This window comes from Dromaius novaehollandiae, chromosome 14 (genome assembly GCF_036370855.1).
Source record: "Dromaius novaehollandiae isolate bDroNov1 chromosome 14, bDroNov1.hap1, whole genome shotgun sequence".
In the NCBI taxonomy this organism is placed as follows: domain Eukaryota; kingdom Metazoa; phylum Chordata; class Aves; order Casuariiformes; family Dromaiidae; genus Dromaius; species Dromaius novaehollandiae.
Genome location: NC_088111.1, coordinates 11,727,707 through 11,744,057, shown reverse-complemented (window position 1 = coordinate 11,744,057; position 16,351 = coordinate 11,727,707). Strand labels below are relative to the sequence as shown.

General features: G+C 37.1%; 1 protein-coding gene across 2 annotated transcripts; it reads left to right on the top strand.

Annotated features, from left to right (window-relative positions):
- The first annotated feature begins 420 nt into the window (after window positions 1-420).
- RRN3 (RRN3 homolog, RNA polymerase I transcription factor) lies at window positions 421-15,943 on the top strand. Of its 2 annotated transcripts, none has more exons than XM_026096393.2 (18): window positions 421-560; window positions 764-872; window positions 1,407-1,463; window positions 2,629-2,718; window positions 2,808-2,937; window positions 3,474-3,533; window positions 4,602-4,665; window positions 5,125-5,194; window positions 6,913-7,011; window positions 7,653-7,748; window positions 8,225-8,360; window positions 9,303-9,433; window positions 10,621-10,751; window positions 11,585-11,769; window positions 12,360-12,468; window positions 12,967-13,119; window positions 14,034-14,121; window positions 14,871-15,943. In XM_026096393.2, exons 2-18 carry the CDS (start codon window positions 780-782, stop codon window positions 15,027-15,029), a joined length of 1,851 nt encoding a protein of 616 aa, XP_025952178.2. In that variant the 5' UTR covers window positions 421-560; window positions 764-779; the 3' UTR covers window positions 15,030-15,943. The 2 variants fall into 2 exon arrangements, with proteins under 2 accessions (XP_025952178.2, XP_025952179.2); XM_026096394.2 differs by having other exon boundaries at window positions 423-565.
- The last annotated feature ends 408 nt before the right edge of the window (window positions 15,944-16,351 follow it).

Here is a 16,351-nt window from a genome sequence, read left to right as displayed (position 1 = left end):
GTGTACGCGTAAACAGGAAGTTAGGGAATTTGGGGGATGGGTGTTTTTTTTTTTTTAATTTAATCAGCTGGAATTCTGAATGAGTGATCATGACATGGATACCAGACTTGGACTTCCCTCTCCCTAGGCAATTTTAAACTGAACTTGTGTGTTTACTCGCACTGCTGTTTAATATCCTCCCGCTGTGAGGACTAAAGATCTACACCGGTATTAAGCTAATGCTATACTGACCCGCACTACAGCAGTGAGAACTGAGGGGAAAGGGGGGGATGCCTATCGCGTTTTGCCCGGGGGAGCGCCGCGCCCCGCCCCGCCCCTCGCCGGCCCCGCCACCCTTGCCCGCTCAGTCCGCCCGCAGCAGCGATGCCCGGGCTAGAGCAGCAGCGGTCCTTCCAGCCATGCTTCTCTATGGCGCGGGGGGCGGAGCAGCCGCCGTTTCCGGGAAGGCGAGCGCCCTTTCCGCCCGGGGCCGGCATGGGGCCACAAGGGCTGGCGGCGCGCGAGGGCCGCGGCGGGCGGCGCCGCCTGCGCCGTTAGCGGAGCGTGGGGCTGCCGCCGGCGTAAGGCAAGGCGGGACGGTGGCGGGGCCGGGGCCGGGGCCGGGGGGAGGCGGCGACGGCGACGGCGACGCGCGAGGAGGTGCGGCCCCGCTCCTTTCGCGGCCGGGGTCGGGGGCCCTGCCGGTGGCCGCCGGGCCCGGGCGCTGGGCGCGGCCGTTGGGGCGCGGGGTGCCGGGCGCTCATGCCGCGTGGCTTCTTCTCAGGCGCGGGCTTGTGACCATGCTGGGAGGGGACGAGTTCATCAGCTCCCCGCCGAGGAAGACGGTGCGGTTCGGCGGCACCCTGACGGATATCTTGCTGAAGTACGAAAAGGTGATTACCGCTCTCCTCTTCCGTCACGAATCGTGGATGTGCTTGCACAGCTCTTGGCCTTCCTTCAGGCGCTCGTGTTGCCTTAGTATTCGTTTGCAGTACTTAATTTCTATATGAAGGGTTAGTTCGTCTTACACACGAGGGTGTCTGGTGGCATAGAAAAAAGAAACTGAGTGTAGCGGAGTCCTTTGGGCATATGCCAGACTGCGTTGTTCTGTAGATTAAAAAAATTCCCCGATAAGTCTGTCTGAGTGATGCCCTTGATGGCTGCAAAATTTGACTGATACCAAAGGATGCAAAATGATTACAACTGCTTCTTTAGGGAGACAGATAAAAATGGCCTGGCAGCTAAGGCTGGCCTTCAGGGAGAGCACTCTGTTACTGCTACTTCTGCTTTACTTGAGCTTTCTCACGTATTTGTGTCACTGCTAAACAGTATCAGCTTGTTGAGACATGTTGTTGAAGCTTATATTTGTATTTTCTGGCAGAAATACATGAATATGGTTGTGTTTTGTTTTTCTCTCCCCCTACTAGGGTGAAACCACCGATTTTGAGTTGTTAAAGCATCAACTGTCAGATCCAGACATAAAGGTAAGAATTTTTGTAGAGAAGGGGCTGATGACTTAAAGCTTAGTTTTGGGTCTGAATCTAATCATCGGGCGAGTGATTCTGGTGTTTAAAGCAGTTATTGTTTTATTATTATTAATGGGCTTATTGCAAGTGGATCAGTTTAGAAAAGTGCCTATAGCTTACCTACATGCTTTCCTTTAAACATTTAGCAGCACAAAATTAAAAGTCCTAATAAAAAGCCAGCAACTGTCTGTTTACACACAGACATACATCTTATATGCAGGACCTTGATAGGCATTGTGCCACACTTACCATTTTTTTGCTCCAGAGTGAGAAACTTTTTGCTTTGTGATAGGGGTCTGTCTTTATTCCAGCTATCATCCCTCAAGGTCAGTGACGCTGGCCTGTATGGTGTACTTTCGCAGATCAATCCATTCTCTTTCCCCCTGTCTTTCACAGCCTTTAAGTTACATTAATTTTTACTTCCTTCTGTTCTTAATTAAAAGCTTGATTAATTAGGCAGTAAGATACATGTACATTTAGCGTTTGTACCCAGAAGTATTGTTTAAGAGCTGGTCCTTATAGCCATAAATACTCACCTTATTTGCCATCTTTGTTTGTTTCTCTTTTAATTAAACCACTAAACTATAAGACGAATCCTGCAGCAAGTATAAAGCCAAACTGACTTTCTTTTCTTTTTAAAGAGGACATTGCTAAAAATAATTAATTTTACACAGACTTTTTGGAGACTACAGACAAAAATCAGTGCAAAATTTCTCTGTAGATTTGCTGCTGTTTCAATATCCCTCTTATTTCAAGACTTGGATGTCCCTTCTGCTTAAACTAGGAGGAAAAGAAAAGAAAAGAAAACTTAACGTTCTCTGAGTGCCATCTCTTTTAAATATATTCTGTATAAGTCAGGTTGGCGTCCTTTTCCCAGCCTTTAACTTAATTCTTTCAGGCAGGCTGTTGGTATGAAAGTTGCTATGCGTTTATTCTTGCATTGAAGAACTTTCATTGGTAAGGAGACAAACTTGGTCCAAGAAATTCCTAGCACATTAATGTGAAAATAATTTCTATTTACAATCTTAATCTTTGTTTTGTCATTTTAAGGGTTTTGTTATTTTCTAGTAATAGGTCATATTATTTATTGAAATTGTTACCTGTTTTTTCTGCTTATTTTAAGGATGCACAGATCATTAACTGGCTGCATGAATTCCGAGCTTCTGTTGCATACCTGACCAAAGACTTTCAGCAACTAGTCAGCATTTTGCTGGTAAATATCCGTTTGTTATATGCAAAGATTAAGAGTTTAGTACTCAGAATATCTCTGTGTTTGACATCTTGCTCTTTACTTACTTTCAGAAGCTGCCATGGTTGAGAAGAAGCCGAGATGTCGTTGAAGAATATCTGGGTTTTCTTGGCAATCTAGTGTCAGCACAAACTGTCCATCTTAGGCCGTGCCTCCGCATGATTGTATTGCAGTTAGTTCCTCGTAAGTTACTTTTTTTTTTAATTCTTCTTTACTTGCTTATCAAAATGTCTCTTTCTAGATTAATTCTCTATAAATGTAATTCATGCTAGAATTAATCCGATAATCATTTTTTTTCTATTGATTCCTTTCTTCACTTGAATGACTGAATTGGAATACAGTCCATTTTATGTACCTTAGATTTCAGAAGGCATATTCTAATGGATAATACAGTCAGATACCATTTCTGAAAATGTCTTGGAGAGGGGTGAACTGTGTTATGTTATTATCATTGAAAAACAAATGCTGAAATGAGGATCATGTCAACGTGCTAGAGAACCTCCTGGTTCTATGAATAAAACAGTCTATTTGATCAGTACAAGCGGATCAAAGCTGATTATAGAAAGCCGATCAAAGCCGATTATAGAAAGCCATGTGGGTAATTTTGATGCTTTAGTCCCAGTGAAGTCTGTCATCCAGTGTGCTTTGACGTAGCCCCAAAACTGTTACCTGTAAGATTTGTATGGTTTTGCAATAATAATAATCTCACTTTTTGCTAGCTCGGATAACTATCAGAGAGGATGACGTGGATATTTCAGATTCTGATGATGATGAAGAAAGTGAGTATAAAGGAAGCGTGGGTTGTGTATATTATTGTAATAGCTTTAGTAAACAAGTGTAGTGTGCATGTTGGTCCTTTTTTACAGAATTAATTTAGCTTAGTTAATGTAAAATCTCTGTAAAGAAATAGTAAGTTCTTAAATTCCCAAGTCAGAGGATTTCTCAGATTTTTTGAAATTCAGTTTCTTGAATCAATGGTGTGGTGACCTGGTCCATTTTCCTTTTAAATACTGCTATTGGTACAATATCTGTAGGAATAAGACAGATGCATAGGAAAGCATTCCCAGGCCATAGATTGTTTAAAACAAAAACAAAATTATTTCTTTGTTCTCATTACCTAAATAAAACTAGTTTTGGGGATCATGTTGATTCCTCTTTAGATTCTTGGATCTTTTGTTGTTTGCCTGCAGTGAGCTCAAATCCAATTGGTATAAGTAACAAAAATGCTGCATGTTTAGTGTGTTTATTGAATAGGCTGCAAGACAGCCTTTCACGAATTTCATATCTTTGTCTTGCACACTGGAATAAATTTCAGTTTTGCTTGTGATGAGTGAACTACAATTCTGGTGTTCACTGTGGCTTTGCTTGGATGAAACAAGCCTCCCTTCCCCCTGACAAAAAAAAAAAAATCCCCACTGCATTGCTGTGCTGTTACAGAAGTCTGATTAAGTTGTCTGTTGACTGCTGGGAAAATGAGGCATGATCTTTCAATATATTTTGGTTAGTTCAGACTCGGGTGTAACATCTTCTAACTGTTTCTGTGTTTTGGACAAAATTTGGGATTTCTGTGTTTCCTCACATTTAGTGTGAGGAAGTATAGCAACAGTACCTGGCTTTGGTGGTGGCAGCAGATTCAGAGTTTATTGATTGTGATACTGTGAATTTTGTTCAGAATTACTGTTCACAATAATTTTGGTAGTAAAGCAGTTCAACTTGTAAAACCAGTTTTGGCAAATGTGATTTCCTTGGAAATCTTCAGAATGCTTATTTGATATGAACTATTTTCGCTTGTTCCTGAATTAGTCGTCTGCATCCAACTTGATTAAGAGTACTTTTTCTTTTTCTAGACCTTTCTGAAAACTTTAATACGTGCCATAGAGCATTGCAAACTGTAGCAAGATATGTTCCTTCGTAAGTATATAATCTCATAGTTTTGTATGGTCTTTCCTTGCAGATTTAAAGCTTGTGAACTGATGAATTAATTTTTTGTTCTGCTCATTGGAAGTGCAATACTTAGTTTCATGGCATGATTTTTTTCCTAATATTCAGTAACTGTGGAATGTTGTGTCCTATCATTTTGAAATTTGCATAGACCTCAGTGGCTGAAAATCCTGTTAATTTTAATGGAAATAGGAAGTGGGGAAAACTATGTTCATAGCAACATGTTTGAAGTGGCTTCCAAGAAGTCAACAGTGAAAGTTTGCTGCTCATCACCTGTTCTGCTGTACTGCAGAAACAGATTTTCTATAATTACTTGTCTTAAATTAAAAAAAATATTGTGAAATAAGCTTAATTCAGTCTTCCTTTATAGAGCTGGAGCTCTGATACGTGCTCTCATGATGACACTTTTAGCTTCTTTTTTTATTGCAGAACACCACAGTTTCTTATGCCAATACTTGTGGAAAACTTTCCTTTCGTTAATAAATCGGAAAGAACTCTGGTAAGAACAATGAATATAGTTTTCTGGATTTTTTTTTTTAATGTATAAAAACATTCCATAGTATGGTAATTGTTTTGGCAGTGTTGAACATGGATTTTTGAGTGCATCGTTAAAGAATCTCCTCTATTTGAATGCCTTAGAATAATTGCAACAGAGCATACGTTTTGTCCTGTAGTTCACTGCACTGATGCCCAAGCGTACATTATATTTATATATACATGTCTTTGTGTGTCTGTTTAGTATGAAGGTTGTCCAAGCATACTTAAGTTCCTTGTGCATAAGCATTATGCTAGTCTTTAATGACATAACTGCATATCTTTCCCACAGGATTGCTTTCTTAATCAATGCACAAGATGGACCTCTTTGACGATGAATCTCAGGGTTGTAGAGTAAGGAGACGGTAGGATACCTGTCTCATTTGTTGTAAAAATTGGAAAGTGTGTAGCAAATGAACAGGGGATTTGATAAGATGACAGAAAGCTATGGATGTTACAGCTGAAATCCAGTTTGCCAGCAGGGTACATATCTGCCATGATGCTCCTGTGTGGCAAAAAGCAAGCTGACAGCTTTTCAGAGGTTACTACTCTTGTGCAATCTTTATTTTTATGCTTCTCAACTTGATATCTGGGTACTTTATTTAGCCCTGCTGCAGCAGTTTAGGTTAATTGGAGCTGTGTTTTGAACTTACCAAGTGCTGAAAAAAATCAGTTGCTTGTATTTCTTGCTAGGTATTTTTTGTTTTATGCAAAAAACTTTTAAGCATCAGATCCCTATCTGTAAAATGAGGCTGATAATAGCTCTTACCAGGTGTTATGAGAATAATTTGATTTAATTTTTGAAACAGTTCAGTGAGGAGCATGTTGTGAAGAAATTAATAATTGTCTTGAGAGTGAAGTTTGAACGGAGTATAATTAAAATATGGTCCATGCATTATTTTAAGTATTTTCAATTTATAGTCTCATGAATTAGTTCTGCTGCACTTAGAACATAGGATGAGCAGAGGGCCTGTGGAAGAATCATATGTATTATGTAATTAAAGGTTATGTTATAGTGCATATTCACAAAGAGATTATGGCATACTTTAATGTGGCACTTTACCTAATTACCTCTACCTAATGTAGCTACTTTAACTAAACTTGACAGTTTTGCTATGTGTGCATTGCAGTGTTGTTTTGTATCTGCGTGTGTAGGGGAATGTGCATATTCGCATAACTTGCCTGCTAACCTGTTTGAATTACATGCAGAAGAACTCTGGGAAGACTTGTGTGTGGAAGTTAGAATTGTTCTTGAATCTGCTTATTACAATAACCTGAAATAAAGATGTACTCAGTAACATTTTAAGTAGTTCTATTAGATCTGGGTCTAGACAAAGTAAGGAATATGCATGTGGCTTTCATTTTTTGTAAAGAGAGTTTAGACAAACTCCTATGGAAATTAGTATTTAACCTCTCTGTGTTTATACTCACTCTGTTTAAAGATATTTTAAAAAATTAGCATGGAAATAGTAGGTTAGAAGTTAATGGTAAAACAGCTTAACAACTGAAAGTTAGTGTTTGGATTATCCATTAACTTACTCTAGATTGAATACAGTCTATTTCCACCTATTTTTAGAACTTTAGATTAAAAAAATTAAGAAGCTTACTTTTTAAAAATCATTGGCAAAAATGAAACTTCCAGTTAATGGTACTATAGATATTTCTTTTAATTTTATGTTACAGGAATGCTATGTTCATAACCTGCTACGAATTACGGTGTACCTTCCAACACTGAGGCTTGAAATTCTGGAACTTATTGTTGAAAGGCTATTAAAGCTGGATGTAAGTTTGTTCTGCATCGTCTTTTAAGGAAATTTTGTGTTAAAATGCACAAATTCAAAAAATAGACTCTTCAGTGTTCAGTTCAACAAAAATTATGTTCCAACAGTGCTCATAATCATAAGCTATGGAACAAACTTAAGTTTAAACTCTACTGGTAGTCTTATGTTGCTACACCTGAGGGTAACAGTGTGATGTGTGATGTTATTCACTGCATGGAAATTCCATGCCAGAATCGAAATAATCTTTTCATGGTGATCAGCGCTAAGGTGTGGAGAACATACTACTCTTTGTACAGTTGATCTGTTTTACTGTTGCCTTGAACTGAAGGGTTTTGTATTCTTAAAAACATGGAAGAGGAAGCATTGCAAATGATTGATACTCTTTATTTTGGAAAACCTCAGCATATATCAGTCTGTTTTGTATAGGGGGAAAGCTTATCTTCTGGAAGTAGAGCTCTGAGCAGTCAGTGTGTTCGCATGTGTATATTACTTACATATCAATCCCTTTATTAATGTGTATTTAGTCATGGATAACATCTAGTAAAAGTTATTAGCATTATGATTTCTCGTGTAACTAATAAAGCAAGGTTTCATATTACTGCCATGGGCTTATAAAACTTAATATCTTGTTTGCAACTGTAGGTTAGCACTCCACAGCAAGATATTGAAGATGCTGAAGAAACTGCTAATAATTCTGACAGTGAGGAAAAATCTACAGAGGAGGGACTGTTTGACATGGTTGGCTATCTTGTTCTACTAAAAGCTTTATTAAAATTTTTATTTCTGTGGTGACTGAACTATAAAATAGGATAGCATAGCAATATATTATTACTTTGTTGCTATTGGACTATAAAGATATAAAACCCAGATCTTCAAACCTGAACAGCTGATAAATGGCTAATCTATTCTCTGGGTGTTGATTTATCCATGTAATACTGAGCGCACATGCACGCTGTGGAGCAATTTCCTTATGTAAAAACACAAGCAGCTGTACATAAACCCTATTAAAGAGTTCATGGTAATTGGCTTAGCTTACAGAAATTTGCTATGCTAAGCTGTGTAATTAGATAGTGGTGTTTTTTGGTTTTGTTTGTTTGTTTCAACCTTAAGTAGCATATCACTGAACAGCGAAATTTTGTCTTGCTGTTCCTCTGATTGCTGTCTTTATGGTATTGTGTGTATAAAAGATGCATGACTGCCATTTTACCTACCAGGAGGAAGATGAAGAAACAAAAGGGAACAAAGTTGCCTCTTCTGGTAGTGAGAGAATGGCCCATCCACTTGCAGAGCGCCTGGACATTTTGATGACTGTTCTATTTTCCTATATTAAAGATGTCTGCCATGTAGATGGTAATAACACATAAACTGTAACTGATTTTTTTTTTGCTTTGCTAACAAGTAAGAAAAACACAAGTGGAGATCTTTCTTATGTTGCTGCAAGATGGAGCCTTGAGTCTTCAGTGGTCCAATTCTGCTATCAGCAAGCTGTAGGCCAGATTCTTACCTTTGGCAAGTGTTTGTTGGAGGAGGAGGAGGTAGAGGTTCATTTATGACTTTAAGGTCTATTTTACAGTTACAGGCATTTGACTGTATAAATATGACACTGTATCCAAACTGTAACATTACAAGGTACAAGGGTAAATAGGGTTTTGTTTTTCCATTGTGCTACACAGTTTTTTAGTGGATTGGAAATACTTGCTGATTAACCGTAGTATTTTACCATTTGCTTCTACTGTGTTACTTGCTTTGAGTATTAGAATTATGGATTCTTTGTACACCATAAGCACTAGAAGTAGATTAAAACACCAGCCACTTCAGTTGAAGTTGAAAATGCAAAAAAAAGCTTTGTGTTAGAGGAGAAATACTTTGTCTTTTTTGATGGAACAGGAACAGATGTCTGCTGGCATTTTTTAAGGTGCTGTACTTAGAAAATGCTTTTCTATATCTTATTCACATAATTCAGGTTATAATAGTGTACTGCATAGTGTCTCCTTCTGGCTCTTCTGAATTAACACATTATTGCAAAGTTTGCATGCTGCTAGTCTTATACATGTGCATGCACACAGATATTTTCTGACATAACCAACATAAAAGGCATTAGAACTGAAATCTGGGAAAGTTTTACTACTAACATGTTTGTTTTAAATGTCAGATAAACCCAGAAGTCAGGTTGTCAGTGTTTCTTTAGATGTCTGTTACTGGTTTCGAAAGATATTTATAAATGTAATTTTCACAGGCTGAGGGCAGGAAAAATCCAAACTTTTTTTTTTTGTCATCGCTGTTGTTATGTAGGCAAGCTTGATATCAACAAGACAAAAGATTTGTATCGGGACCTGGTTTCTGTTTTTGACAAGCTCATTTTACCAACACATGCTTCATGTCATGTACAGTATTTCATGTTTTACATCTGTAGCTTCAAATTGGTGAGTAGATTCTTTTTTAAAATGAAATGTCTTTTGTTATTTCTGATTGCTTTTCTTTGGTTTTCTTACAAAAAATAGTTGCTTTCAGCTGAAATTCTAACGTTTCCTTCCACTTGTCTGAAAATGGTACATCAGTATTCATTAGTCCCTTTGCTTTCTTTCCGTTCTCTCTTATTACTTTCTACAAGTTTTCCATTATATAGTTGCTCTTTCCATGCAGTGCATAAACTACAAATAAGTGTAGCTTATTCCAGCTTGAAGGCACTTGGTTAATGCAGCTCATTTACAAGAAATCAATTGGACTTTTGAACCCGAGGCATAGTGCTCTACCAAATTCTTTCAGCGTCCAAAAACTATCTTATAGATACTGACTGTGTTATCTCTTTAGTTTGGACATCATTTTTACTGTTTTCTCCTCCACTTTCCCATATCTCTTAAGCAAAATACTGCTGTTTCTAAAACCGCATTTAAATAAGAACATCCATACTTTTTGTATAAGACTATCTAAAGATCCGATTAAGCTAACACCCTGTCTCTGACAGCGGTGAATAGTGGATTTATTGGAAAGAATATCAGAGTAGGGCAAGCACGTTATGGTGCTTTGTCAGAATACCCTCTCAGCCTCCACCAGTTTGTAGTCCAGCAATTTCCTGAGCCAAAGTGGTGATCTTTTATGGTAACAGCCCATGACGGCCATATTCGAAGGGAAGATATCTCATTGCTTTTTGTACTGATAAGAATTTTTGGAATCCAGAATTTCTGTGACAAAAAGTTGGACAACATGTGTGTCCAACACTTTACTGTGTGAAGAATCACTTTTTGTTTCCGTAAGTTCAGCTTCCTGCTATTTTCATTGGATACCCCCTACATCTTCTGCTACAAGCTTCCTGTTTACCTTTTCCTTAATACTCTTGATTTTAAAGACCTCTCATCTCTATTTCAGACTTTCCTAGACTTCAGGTTCCATTTACTTTTTATAACTAAACATAGAAAAAGACATAGAAAAGAGTACAGATTTTTAAGTGCTTTTCCATCATATGTAGAAGTAGTTATTTATTAGTGTTAGTTGGTTCGGGGGGTTCTCTGGTTGGTTGGTTATGGCAGTTGTTGATATTGAGTATTAGGAATCGTTTACCTATAGGGGCATCAACATAACAACTAATGATTTTCATATGTCTTGTTTCCAGGGGTTGGCTGAGGCATTTTTAGATCATCTTTGGAAAAAACTGCATGACCCAAACAATCCTTCAGTGATCAGGCAGACTGCTGGGAGTTATATCGGCAGCTTCTTGGCAAGAGCTAAATTTATTCCGGTTGTGTAAGTTGTTTTGATGTATGGGCAGAACTAAACAATTTATAATGTTTGCTGAGGATTCTGTACAGAGGTGCAGTGTTGGTCTTCTGTTTGCACAGCTTTGCCAGTAAGCCTGTATTAATAGTCTCGTTTGTACTTTCTGCAATGCTGTTCCAGCATTCTCTTGAAGTTTCCAGAGAATTTTGGTGTTTATAGGATGTAGACTAACGTTTGCTGGGATTCAGGACTTGTTATTTAAGGCTTCACTTAGCAAGAAATGTTGAGCAATGGTAAGATATGTTGACTTTAGGCAGAGTCACAGATGCTCAGTATATTTGATATTCAAACCCAGATATTTTTACAGGAAATGCCTAATGCAAGTGGATTGGACTTTGAAACATCTAAGTCAAGTGTTCAAGTATTCTGATACAGATCGATTCAAATAGTTTAACACATGAGTTTTCTTTTGTACATGTACCTTCTGTGTTTTTATCTGTTCAAGCTGTGGGTTTAGTGATTTGAATGTTGAACTTAATGGAATTACTTCTTGGACATTGGAGGCATCTGCCTCTGTGCTAGTCGTAGCCCAGGATTTCAAATATTTATTTAATATTTATTTAATATTTAGTTATTATTTACTGTGTGGGTCACATAAAACATACATTCATGCCGTCTTGTGCTTTCACTGTTTGGGTTTTTCAAAGCTGATATATTCATTCATTTTCTGCTGAAACAAAAACGAAAACTTGTAACAGAATTTACTTCTTTACAATGTGATTTTCTTACTGATGTTCTTATAACCTGAGATCCTTGAACAATTCAGATGCTATTCTTACATATTGTTTTCTCCATTATAGTACAGTAAAAGCATGCCTGGATCTTCTGGTTAACTGGATGCACAAATACATAGATAATCAGGATACAGGGACTAATGCTTACTGTGATGTAGCTCTCCATGGGCCATTTTATTCTACATGTCAGGCGGTATTCTATACGCTTATTTTCCGTCATAAGCAACTTTTGGAAGGAAACTTAAGGAAAGGTGAGTATGTTCAGTTTGAAGGGAGCTAGATTTATTTACAAGCTTTATTGTCGCTGTCTCTTGTAATGGTCAATTCAGTCAAGTAACTGATGGGAACTTTATGTTGTTGCATTTTAAATGAAATAAGATGACTTGTACACATGTTGGGCTACCAAGCTAAGTGATTTTGGCTTTTGCTATTCAAAACAAAACAAGTAAGTCCTCAACCTAGATTTCTAGCCTTAGCACTTCTTGAGCATGTTTGAATTCCAGCTGCATAGAACTAGTGTGGGCTTCAGCTAACGATCTGTCATAGAGAGTCTGTAATGGTTCTGTGCCATGTCAGTCCCTGTAACACACGCATATGTAAGTGCAGTATCTGCATTCCTAGGTAACTGTGGCTGGTGGAAGGGTCCCTCATACTGTGACACATTACCATAAATTAGAATAGTTTTTCTGCTGGACAAGCTCTGGGCTAGATCAATGTTATTAGAGAGAGCCCTTCTCTCTCTTACCGAATGTGCTTCTGTGGTTTTGTGCAGAGTTTTTAGAAATTGAGTTAAGCTTCTATGAAGTATAATGGGTATTTGTAAATTGTTCTTATTTTAAAGGTCTGTCATATCTGCAGAGCTTAAATTTTGAGCGCATTGTTATGTGTCAGCTAAATCCTCTGAAGATTTGCATACCCTCTGTTGTTAACTTGTTTGCTGCCATTACCAGGTACCTATTCATTTATTTCAGTTTCAACTTGATAGAGATTATATGAGTCTGCATATAATAATAGCACAGTATTCAAAACTCACTTGATTTTTTTTTTTTTAATGTTTCATGACTGTGAGGTATAGTATCGAGTTTTAGCCCAAGAGTAGTCCTATGATATCAGTCATATTCTAGGCAGGATAAGTTTATTTCTGGTTCAGATTCAATTAAATATTGAAGTATTATAAAACTGTTTCATTGCTTTATATTGGTGCTAAAGTTGCTAATGTATGATGGTGCTAATGCTCCTTAGAGTGAAGTTTTCTGAAATGCTGAAGAAGAGAATAGACTTTAAATACACTTGTCTTGTTCTGTCAACCCCTAATAACAGTGGCAAAACAGTAGAAAGAAGTGATGTTTGTTAAATATAACACTGTATGTTAATAACGTCTGAAATCCTTGCTTTCTGTCTTCTAGAAATGCTTATCTTTTCTTAATTTTTAATTACTTTTTTAAAAGGAAATACCAGCTGGTGTTCTGCTACACAATTATTGAGAGGAACAATAGGCAGTTCATACCAGTTGTTCGGAGTGGCACTGGGGGTGATTTTGTGCAGACTTGCACTAACCCACTTGACAGTTTCTTCCCCTTTGATCCATACATGCTCAAAAGGTATAGTTTAAAAATAACCAACTCATTTCTGCCTTGTAAAAGATAGTGAACTAAAAATTGTAAGAAACTTTTAGTGTTTCTATAATACAGTTTCTTCCCTATCTTTAGTACCTTTCACATTGCGTATTTTAGCTAGAGATTATCAGAAATTTGAATTGAAATTTAACCCCATTATGATACATATATCATAAGAGATATGGGAAGAAAGAGCAAGATTCAATTTCCTGTTAAGGTCTAATTAATATGTTTGGTGATTTTTCTTTTGGCTTCCCTTGTTTTAAAGACTCCTTAAAATACCGTAATATTAGCCTAGTACATATTTTGTTGGGATTTTGGTGGTAGTTTCTTGTACCTTGAGTGTAGTGCTTCAACTTATTTAAAGTAGCTTTCTTTCTTAATGAATAGTGGTTTATTTGCAGCTTTTCAAGTTGTCTTGCTAGCACTTCAGTGCTTTAATTGCTTTTTCCTTTAATGTTAGAGAGCCACATTCTGTTATTTTATGCCTTTAAAAAAAATGTCTCCACAGAATGGAGAACTTCCTTAGAAGAAGTAGAAATACTTAAAAGAAGTATATAAAATTATCTTCTATGAATTTGGAAGAAAATTATGTATAATCTAGCCAGTTAAAAATACCCAACTAGGAATTAGGAGATACAATCAGGAACAAAACCTTTATCTGACCTCTTCAAGCAAAAAGTTTTAATTTCTACCTGTCAATCTTTCTGTCAGCAAAATGGAGTTATTTCTTCACAAACATGTTATAGGGATTAATTGAAAAGTTTATAGAATCCTATAGAAGGCTATGAAAATGCCAAGCAATTTATACTGTATTACCAAAACAAAATGTATATGGTAATTACTTGTGACTTTTACTGAATGCATTAACTCATACTATGCTTTAATTCCTGTTTCAGATCAAAGAAGACCATTGAACCTTTTTATCAGTTTTGGGAAGAATTGAGTGCTGAAGATCTTGAGAATCTGAAAAAGCCCATTAAAAGGGTAATCTTTTTCTATCAAAATTTAGTTCCACTTTTGCCAAATCTCTACCAGCTGCTTGTATCGCAGGATTAATTTTTTTAATGAGTGTGAGCATAGTTAACCTTTGTGGGGAAACTGGTTGAAACTGGTCAGGAAGCTTTAAGGATTGTTTTCATTGAGGTGCTGTTATGTAGGCTGGTGTGTTGAGGCGTCAACATCAGGCATTTATCTCTAAATAAAGTACTGTGAGACACTGATTTTGCCTTTTTCCTCAGAAAATCCTGATTATTATACCTGGGAAATCCACTTTGGAATACCCGTATTTCATAAAGTGTGTCTAATTCTCCCACCATTTGAAGTAGTCATGACTATTATAACACAGCTCAAGTTTTGAATTATTTCCTTCTGCTGCTTCTGTGTATTCTGTTTACTTTCTCGTGTAGAGTGTCAGTCCTATGTCAGCTGCTTGTTCAAGTCCTTGGAACTGGGTTTTATTTCTTGACTTACTGTGATAACATGTAAAAATACTTAATGGTGTTGTAGCTTTGTAGATGTCTTTTGTTAACTGGGAAGTTTATAATCTTTGTAGTTGTTTGATTAGCAGATTTTATTACTGCAACACTGAACAATTTCAGAATTTATTTAAAAAATATCTTTCTGGGTCTCAGCATTCGTTATTTATGTGACACCTTAACGGAGACCAAAGCAGAAAACTCTGAAGGGACTGGAGTTATCTCTCTGCTCTTACTGATCCTTTTAAATTTATGCAGGGTACTTCTGAAGATGAAGATGATGACTTTTTGAAAGGAGAAACCCCTCAGAATGATGGAATGGTTGGAATTGCTCCAAATTCGTATGAGTCAAATACCCGGAGCCCAGGGAGCCCCATAGGCTCCCCTCTAGACTGTTATGTGCAATACCCACACTGACCTGGAGAAACAGAAGTGAAAGGGTTGAAATTGTGTGCAATTTTCTGCTCTGCAAAGAGACTTTAGCTCAACTTTCTGAACTGACAGATGTTTAAGTAACTACATTTTAAGAAAAATTGTTTCTTAATCAGATTTCTACAGATATGATAAATTCGTATGTTGCTAGAAAAGACTAGTGAATAAATAGGGTGGTATTTTACAAATTTCACATTGAAATGGTTTTTATGACTTCAAGGGTTTTTTATAGTTTATTTTCTTGACTTTAAAAGCTTTTGTTTACTAATGTTTCTCTACAAAGTTTTGTATATCGGGGTGAAATTCTGGTCTTTCTTCCTATTGATTTCTGTGGGACCAGGATTCCATTGTTAGTATTTAACTGTACTCTGATGGCTGTGCTTTTGAGTTAGTTTCAAAGGAATGGTATGAGACTGCGTTAGGGAAGCGATGAACTCAGTCTGATGGTGATCCTTTTTGCACACCTCTCTTAAGCTTCTCCTATCTGTAGAATAGTGTTTGGTAAAGCCATTTGATAGTGGAAAGTGTATTCAGATGATAAGCATTATCACCGCTTAAATATGTAGGTGACACAAAACCTTTCCAAACTGCTGATTGCTCCAAATGTTGAAAATAACAGAGTAGTTGAATGTATGATTTTTAGATAGTTTTCTCTTAGATGCCTAAAAAGCACTCTAAGAGACGTATATTTATTTTCAGACTTTAAAGTTCATATGTGAATGCTGAAAATAGGAAAAAAAATCTTCCCTTTTAGAAAGGAAATGATGGTGTCATTGTGGTGTTCATGTGTCAGTGAAGAGTTTCTTTGCATAGGTGTTTTATCTTTTCTCATGATTGCTGGCTCTTAGATTTGAGAAAGAATATAAATGGTGGAAAAAATAAATGTTACCTGTATAACATTCAGTTGAAAATTTCATGCTTTGGGGTACAACTCTAAAAGCTGTGCAACTCCATTTGTCTGCCCTTCTTTAGAGTCTGAATTTGTAGGCTTTCAAGACAGAATTTTTATTCAGAGCCAATACAGACTGATGCAAACAGTGCAAATCCTACATCTTTGAAAACAAAGCTCTTCATGATACTGAGCACCTTTCCGTGTGTAGTCTAGCTTCTCAAAATTAGCATGCTTCTTCTGACAGACAGTGAAGGTGAATTTTGGGGCATGATATTGCAAAATTCATCTGTGCATCTGTTTGTTGTTGGATAAATTGGGACTTAGTTTTTTATTTTAGTCCTCTCTTTTGCCATTCCTGAGCTATAGACAATGAATCCAATTTGAAATAGTTGTATTCTCTCCTCGCATAAAAAAA